Source organism: Belonocnema kinseyi, chromosome 1 (genome assembly GCF_010883055.1).
Source record: "Belonocnema kinseyi isolate 2016_QV_RU_SX_M_011 chromosome 1, B_treatae_v1, whole genome shotgun sequence".
Taxonomy (NCBI): Eukaryota; Metazoa; Arthropoda; class Insecta; order Hymenoptera; family Cynipidae; genus Belonocnema; species Belonocnema kinseyi.
Window position 1 is genome coordinate 178,389,751 of NC_046657.1, and position 9,076 is coordinate 178,398,826.

The 9,076-nt window shown below is 37.9% G+C and overlaps 1 protein-coding gene across 1 annotated transcript in view; it reads right to left on the bottom strand.

Moving 5' to 3' along the window:
* Positions 1–119: 119 nt before the first annotated feature.
* The window catches only part of LOC117181472, a 17,206-nt gene continuing 8,249 nt past the window's right edge, over positions 120–9,076 (bottom strand). The window contains exon 2 of the mRNA XM_033374165.1: positions 120–603. Coding sequence (XP_033230056.1) covers positions 120–603 — 484 coding nt within the window. The remainder of the gene's footprint in view (positions 604–9,076) is intronic.

Sequence of the window (9,076 nt, forward strand, 5' to 3'; positions counted from 1 at the left end):
AGCCTTGGAGGAGATTATGTTGAGAAATAAAAAAAAAAATTCTTAAAAACGTTGTTTTTCTTGGTCAGGCCGGAAACTTATCAATCCACCCTCGTATCTACTTGTTGCGCGTTCGGTGTCTATCGATCAATACTAGATTTTCTTGAATGGGGATGCTTTTCGTTGTTGACTGTTCGAGTTGGTTTATCTTTGTTTGAAAAAATTTCTTCTTCGGATTCACTTAGAATTTCTTTAGTTTCATTACAATTATTGTTTCTATTACTTAGAGGGTTTTCATAGTTAAAACCTTCATATTCTTCTTCACTTGATTCTTCAGAAGTACTGAAATTTTTATAAAGGGATTCGTGTATATTATTCTTTGAGAAGTCTGGATCTGAGTCTTCATCTTCGAATGTTTCTTGATTTTTATTTTCTTTCAAAATGTTAAACTTTTTACTATTATCCTTCTTAGGTCTTCCTCGTTTTCTCTTAATTTCTTCTTTTGAGTCTAGGATTTTCTTAGGTCTACCGCGTTTTTTCTTTTCTAGGGTTGAAATTTCATTACTGGAAGTTGGTATTTCTGGATTCTGTAAATTATGCTCTTCTTGAGTTTGGACTTCATTTCTGATCATATGATTATTTTTACTTATTTTTCTTGATTTATTATTAAGAGTTTCTGGATTATTTCTTAGAGTTTCTGGATTATTTCTTAGAGTTTCTGGAGTATTTCTTAGAGTTTTTGTAGTATTTCCTAGATTTCATAATTTTCCTCTAGTTACGACTGCATTACAATTTTAATTTACGATTTCTCCTGAGCTTGTCTGATTTACGGATTCTCTTTCAAAATTATCTATGATTAGTTTTTTGGTTTTCTTAATATTTTTTTTGAAGTTTCCTGCATTTGGAATATTTAATAGCATACTGATTACGTTTAAAATGATTGATATGAGAGTGTTTATCATATGGGGACGGTTTTCGGAATTTGGCTTTGTATGTTTGATTTCTGAGGTTTGGTTAATTGAGTTGTTTATTTCTAAAACTTGATTTTCTTCATTACTAGGATTTTCTTCATATTCTTTATTTCTTTCAATTTCTTCTTTTTCTTCTTCATCTTCATCATTGTCTTGGATTTTGGGGTTTTTCTTCTATATGATAGTAACTTTTTTGTTAATTCCATCTTCTGCTATAATTATGGGGTTTCTTGACAAGGCATCTGCGTTTACATTAGTTTTATCTGCTTTATAAATTATATCGAAGTCGTATTCCGGTAATTTTAGTTTCCATCTGGTTACACGAGAACGTGGGTCGCTTGAATTTTTGAACCAGATTAAAGGCTTATGGTCAGTAAGTATTTAAAATTTTCATCCATATAAATAGGGTCGAAAATGAGTGACACAAAACACTATTGCCAAAGCTTCTTTATTAAATGTATCATATTTAATTTCATGAACATTTAGTGCTCTAGATGCGTACGTTATTGGTTTGTCTTTTCCGATTTCACCTTGAGACAAAATTCCGCTTATTGCAAAACCTGAAGCGTCGGTAGTAAGTATATAGAGTTTATTAAAGTCAGGTCTTTTAAAAGTGGTTCTTCACATAGTTCCTGTTTTAAAATATCAAATGCTTTTTGTTGTTTTTCAGTCTATTCGAATTGTATATCTTTTTTTTAAACTTGATTTAAAGGTGATGCCTTTCTTGAAAAACCTTCTTTAAATCTTCGGTAATAACCGGCTCTTAAAAATTCGCTTTTGTCTGGTTGTAATTTCAAATTGGCATTACGTAATCTGTCCATTAGCGTATTAAATTTTTGTAGATGTTCTTATAATGAATTAACATAGATAACTATATCATCTAAGTATACAAATAATTCTGTTCCAATTAAACCTGATAGTGTTATGTTCATGAGGCGTTGAAAACAGGCTGGAGCATTTTTTAATCCAAACGGCATTCGATCGAATTCATAATGACCGTAAGGGGTTGAAAATGCTGTTTTATGTGAATCCTCTGGACTCATTTTTGTGTTCTAGTGGTTCTGATTGGGTATTTGCTATTTCTACAAATGCTTTACCTTGGTTATTTGTAACAATTGCATCACCTAAAAATATTCCAGGTTTCATTAATATTTGGGGAATATAACCTGTTTTTACTTCTGGATTTTTAATAATTAAATAAATATTTGAGATTGATATTTCTGGTAATGTTGTTGTATGTATTTAATCTCTCCCTTTTACGGGTTTGAAGGCCACCTCTCTCTGTACATATATTTACAATTCCACCTTTAGTCTAACTAAACTACTACTAATATTCTACTCTTTCGCATTACGTAGTATAAACAATAGTATTTTCGTTTTTACTCTCCCTTTCCAGGATCACCCGTTTGGCTCTCCCTTGCTTTCCCTTACTTCTTCCAATTTCTTCATCCACATAACTCCCTGTCCACTACCATCCAAGATCCATCTTAAACACTCATCCACACTCAACTGTCCCTCTTACTCTCTTGTACATCTCTCTAATACATGTGCCCATGAGTGCATTTCGTATCCACATACTCTGTATAAATTCTCCTCTTCATCCATCCAATATCTGCATGCTCTCACTCCTTCTCCCATTCTGAACCGTACAACCCTATTCCATTTTTCTTCCTTTTTTATTTTTTGCAGATATTCTCATTCCGTCAATCCTTTGAACATCATATACCATCTTTTGTACCTCGAATCTATAATCTTTGTCCATCGCTCTTCTCCTTGTTTAACCAATAGCTCTAACTCTATGTCCTGCCACTCCATAACCCTTTCTCGAATATTACACACCCTTCTCATTTTTCTCCTTTCTACCTCCCATTTTGAATTTCCCATATTACCTCTCGCTTCATTGTTCCGAATTTCGCCCAAACATGCTTGTGCAATTCTGCTTCCCTCTCCCCTTTTTAGCTTCTCTTCAAACCTCCAGGCTCTCTTAATTTGTGTAGTAACCATATTTTCTCTTCCTAACTTTTCTTTTAACATATATCCTGGGCAACTCCAGCTAACCTCCATTACCCACCTCAGAAATCGCTCATGCATGCTCTCTACTTTCCTATGTTCCTTGCATCTCCAGATCTCCACACCCTTGCCTTAGACCTCGGCCTGTCCAGAAAACCCGCCCTTTTTCTTTCCTATTTTCACCCTAATCCTGGTTTTAGTAAAAATTTCCTTTATCCTCTCCACTAACTTTCCCTCTACACCCCTCTCTTTCATTGCCTGCCATAGCACTTTTCTGTTCACTGAGTCAAACGGTGCTTTGAAATCTACGAACAAAGTGACTCGTTTACCTTTCTTTCTCCCCAAATTCCTGTTAACTAAATAGTTAAGTACGTAGATGTTGTCTATAGTCCCCATTACTTTTCTAAATCCCGTCTGATTATGTGGGATACTTTCTTTTTGTTCTACCTGACTCTCCAACCTTTTTCTTAAGATTTCTGCATATATTTTATAGCCGACTGACATGAGAGTGATCCCTCTGTATTCCTCTACCTTCTTTCCTTCCCCTTTCTTGACAAGCGTACCACCAGTCCCGTCGTCCACTCTTCCGGCCAACCTTCCCCTTTCCATACCTTGTTGCAGACTTTCCACATCCCATCCCTGATCCCTTCTCCTCCAAACTTCATCGCTTCGTTCTTCATCCCATCTTCTCCCGCGGCCTTGTTTCTTTTTAACCTATTTATTGCCTCATCTACTTCTTCTCTTGTTATCTCGTTCCTTTCCTCCATTTCTCTTTGGACTATCCTACACTTTTCCCCCTTGATCTTATTTTGCTCTCCCCCTAATAGACCCTTAAAATAATCCGTCCATTCCTCTATTTCTATTTCTTCGTTAACACCCTTCCTTTCCCCCTATCCCTATTTATCACATCCCACACCCTACCTTCTTTGATCACTTTTTCTACCTCTGCTTTATATTCTTCCTTTCCCCTTTGTCCTTTTATTTCCAGCATCTTCTCATGTTCTTTTTTCCTCCTGTTATACTCCTCCTTCTCCATTTCCCCTCTTCTCCATTTGCTCACACACTCTTTCATTCTTTTTTTACTCTCCCAGCATTCCTCGTCCCACCAGCCTCTCTTTCCCCCTACTCTTTCTTAATTAGTACCCAGCTTATCCTTTACCTTTTCAATGGACCCCTTCAACCTTTCAATTAACGAGTCTATTCCCTCCTCTTTTTCATGCCTAACCTTGTCCTTTTCCATCTTTTGTTTAAACCCTTTTAATTTATCTATCCCCCAGATTCTCATTTTCGTGTTTCTTTCGCACCCTTTTTCCTTTCTCCCTCTCCTGTGCTGACGGACGCCTCTTCTTAGTGTGACTATGACCGGGAAGTGCTCGGACCCTATCTCATTCCCTACCTTCATACTCCCTATCATCCTGTTTCTCGTATCATGTCTAATAACTTCCTCCCCACCCTGTCCATCTCTCTATGTTTGGAGTTCCTTATAAATGCCTCCTTTTCTTCATCCTATAACCCTCCCCTTGTTCGCCAGTTCATGCATTTATGTCCCCTCCTGTTAAAACCAATTCTTTCTTCTTTTCCTCCATCCACCTCCTTATTACTCTCCAGCCTTCCTCTTCCCCTCTTTTTCTGTATACACACACCACCGCTATTTCTACTTTCCCAATTATAATTTTTCTTATCATTGTTCCATCCTTTTCCTCCATGTCCCCATCTTTTCTTCCTTTTACTGCAAATTCTTTTTTCACTCCTGACACCATGCCGCATATCCCTCTCCCTTTAACGTGTTCTTTTCTTGCTTCTTGCATTGTCCACACGTAACCTTTCTGTAACAGCTTTTTTTATTCCCTTCCAGTCCTTCTTATCTGCCCAAGTTTTACTCATCATAATCACATTCCACTTTTCTAACTCCTCCCAAAATCCTTTATTCTTCTTCTTCAAACCTGACACATCCCAGAAAGCTATTTTCACGTTTCTCTCTCCCCCTCTCTTCTTTTCTCTTCACTTTGTTTCCCCTTTGCCGTTTGGAAACCCCTCTGATTTATTTTTAGACTCTTTTTCGTCTCCCTTCCCCCTACCTTTCTCAAGACTTTTTCCTTTTTTCCTTAATTCTTCTAATTCTTCATCCCAGCACCATTCTTCCCTATTCATCCATAACCTGTCTCTCCCTATCCACACCATATGGCCCCTTTTCCTTTCTACCCAAGCCCTCCGCTCTATTTGCCATCTCCTTTTCCTCTCCCTCCATGTCAGATTTTCCTCAATTCTTTCCCTTCTTCCTCTCAATAATTTTTTTCTCTTCATAATTTTCTTTTTCTCCTCCTCACTCCCCACTTTTATTAGAAACATTCCTTCTTTTCCTTCCTTTGTCCCTCCTATTCTCTTGACTCCTTCTACCCTTACCTGCACTCTAATATCTCGCAAAAGATTTGTTATTTCCACTTCTCCTATTTCACTCTTCTTTTTTAATCTCTTAACTACTATGTTTTTTTTCCTATTTGCCCTTTCTTCCCCTTCTAATTTTGTTTCGATCTCACTGACTCTTTTCTTCAATCTTTCATTCTCACTTCGGATGTTCCTTTCATGCCTTTTAACTATTTCCTCATTTCCTGTCTTTTCCCCCATGTGCTCATTCCTAATTTCTAGACTGGATACCCGTTCTTCGAACTGTTTTAGTTCTCTAGATCTCTGTTAATCAACCTCTCTATGTCTATTTCCAATGCTCTCTAGCTTATCCCAAACCTTGTCTTTCTCCTCCTACAAATGTTTATCCCATTCTTCCCATTTTTCTATGACCTTTTTCACTTCCCCCCCTTACATCGTTTCCCTGCCTATTCATATCCCTATTCATGTCGTCCAATCTCTTTCTTTTTTCCTCTTTAAACCCTTCAATGAGAGCTTCCAATTTTCAAACATCCCCCCAACCCCCCAATCTCTCTCTGGTGTTTTCCTTTTAATACTAACTCTCTTGTTCTCCTGGTCCCTTTCTACATCATCTTCCCCAGCTACTCTTTTCCTTTTTTTCCTCCCCTTCACTGCTAGCTGCGCTTGCCTTTTTTTTGCCATTCGTCCAGACTTCTGTTCGAACCCGCGTCGACTTCTCGGCACTTTCATCACAGCTGTTGTCACTGCGTTCAACGTCACCCAACCCCCCACTTCCAATGTTGCCCTCTAGCGCCAGTCTGTGGACTTCGCGTCGTCGACATCCTACATTACCCGGAGCTCCGTGACGTTTCCCGCCTTTATTTCCTACCTCTTGAGCCCCTGACTACGCAACTATTTTTTCACTGCTAACCTCAAAAATTTCACACTATCCAAATTTTCACTTCAGACGACTCACTTTCACCCTTCACACCTTTGCCTTCACTCACCCTTCTTCCTTTACACTCGATCTCCGCACTTTCTGCCTTTTCTGCATCCACTCACCCTTATTTCCTTCACAAAAGCCAAAAATACACCACTTGACAAAAAGAGTTCTTTCGCGATCGGTACCGGAAACGGAAGCCATCTTTCTGGTAAGTTTATTTTATTATTTGTTGAAGAATGGTATTTTTTATTATTTACTTCCAAACATCTTGCTGAATAATTTATATTCACGTTGTTATCAATAAAAAAATTCTAATCCTAATACTCCATCATCATCTAATGGTGCTTCTTGTGGTATTATGTTGAAGGTTGTTAGATATTCAAAAATTTTTACCTTAATTTGGCCTAATCTGTAGACAAGATATTTATTGATTCTGGTTAATCTAAATATTTTAAGTTTATTTATATGAGTTGATGGTTCTATCATATTTTCTTTTAAAAGATTTAAACCTGCACCTGTATCAATCATTATACGAACAGGATTTTTTAATCCTGGAGAATTTATTGTTATTGATGGTATCAGATTTCCCTGGCTGAAATTACATTTTATTGTTATTGTTTCAAATGGTTCAGCTTTGTTTGGACTAGATGCTTGTAATTTGGATTTAAATGATTTTTTTATATTCGTTCGAGTAATTGTGTTTATTATTGATCCTATTATTTTAATTATTTTATTGACTTTTTCTATGCACATACTTTCTAGCTTCTATGGATCCTTATCCATTCTATTGCGTGGAAACATTGAACTTGGGTCTAAGTGGACAGCTGATTTAATAACTGAAATTTATTTTCGTTTTTAGTTGAATGTGATTTCAAGTTATGAATAATTGCTTATTCGACTGCTATTCTCATACACCGACAGCCAACCGATAACAGAGCAAAACTAACTAAAGTTCAATACTCTATCAAAATCAAAACTGTCAATGCCCAAGATATAACTGAAGAAATTTTTTAACCATAACAGGGGGTGTTCGTTGGAACTCCCGTCCCTGCCATTACGTTTGCAAAATTTTTTTTCTTTTCTTTTTGTCAATAGACGGTACTCGTTGGAACTCCTGCCCTGTTATTACGTTTGCAATTTCTCGTGTTTTTCGTTTATATGTGTGCGTTTAAACCTTATGATTATCTGATGTGGCTAATCCACATGCAAATAAACAGTAAGGTAATTTTTTGTTTATTGAGGATGGCAGTGCGCGAAATATGCTATCCGTCCTAAATGTAATAATATTTGTTAAAACTTAGTTGTTTAAACATACATTATTATCGATATGTAAGCTAACACTGATTCTACTTGTGTTTGTATTTATTTTGTTTCTTTTATTTAAGGGTTAAAAAAATTTTTTTGTTATTTCACTTGACTGAATTTGCAGAAATATTTTTGTTATTTTTACTTCACTGAATTTATTTTGAGTCTATTTCGAACTTGTCGCCCTTAAAATGTTTGAATGGCCGATGCACCAAAATTAAAATGTGGTATGTTACGTTCCACATATATATCGACATTTATTAATACATTATTATTTTTTTTTATTAGTTTCATTATGGAGCATGCTACAGTAGAGTGAGTATAATGAAGGAAATAGAGATCGATAGAGAGGGAGAGTGGAGAAGATTCTTGAGGGACTGAGAGAGAGAAAAAAAGGAAGGAGAGAGTATTGTACCTTGATCTCTGAGACTGGAAATTTCTGGTATAATAGCTGCACTGGAAGTAGTTTCCCACAGAAATAATAAAAAAACTGGTTCGGACTTGAAGACAGGGAGGGGGGGGGGGGGGGGGGGGGGGCTTACTGATTTGTCAATTTCGAACTTGCGGCGGACTGAAGAATAAAATATGGAGTTGAGCGGGGACTTGCAGCAATGACCTCGAACTTGAATCAGAGTAAAGATAGCGGCGGATTTTCAGACTGCAACATGCAGCAGAATTCAGGATTTCCGGCGGACTGCGAGTATGACCTCGGACTGAGAAACTGCGGCAGACTGTACAGTTTAATTTCAGAATAAAGACGGCGGCGGATTGTGCTCGATGTGTAGAAGGTCCACACTTTCATATAAAGGTGGGTAAACCGAGGTATTCACCTCTAACACGTGTCCTTCCAGAACATTCGACTCCCCATTGGGAGGTTTGAAGCTTCGGATAAATATAAAAGAATTCGGAAAGGCTTCTATTATTCCACATAGATTCCAGATAGATTGCAAAGATTAAACAAGGAATTAAAAAAGGAATTAACCCCCAATCGGAGGTGTGAAAACCGTGCCGAAAGCTGAATGGCACCTGGGTGAGGTGTCTAGAACGATGACTCTGGGATACCAGGCGACCTCATAGAGTAAGCAGCCTTATCCTTGCATGCGGGGCTCTACAAGGATGGACGAACCCCTTTCCCTAGCTTCTCGTGGGAACAACAATGACAACACCAAACATAGTTGTAGTAAGTGCGGTTCAAAACAACAAAACGCGCAGGACTCCCGACAATGGGTCGGCCAACAATGCCGACCAATCTAGAGCTGGGGGAGCCAATGAAAATGGATTCAATGCGATGGATCGGCGGGATCTCGTGACATTTGGGTGGACGGAGCGACTGAATTACGACTTGCTAGACTGCTACGATGCGAGTCTGGCCCATGAACGGGGTTACATGGCACGGCTGCAAGCTCTGTGGTGCGAGAAATACCCGGAGCTATCGCACTTTTCGCAGCAACGTCTGCGAAACCATGCTGAACTACTCCGTAAAAGGGGCTATGTAAGCGGAACG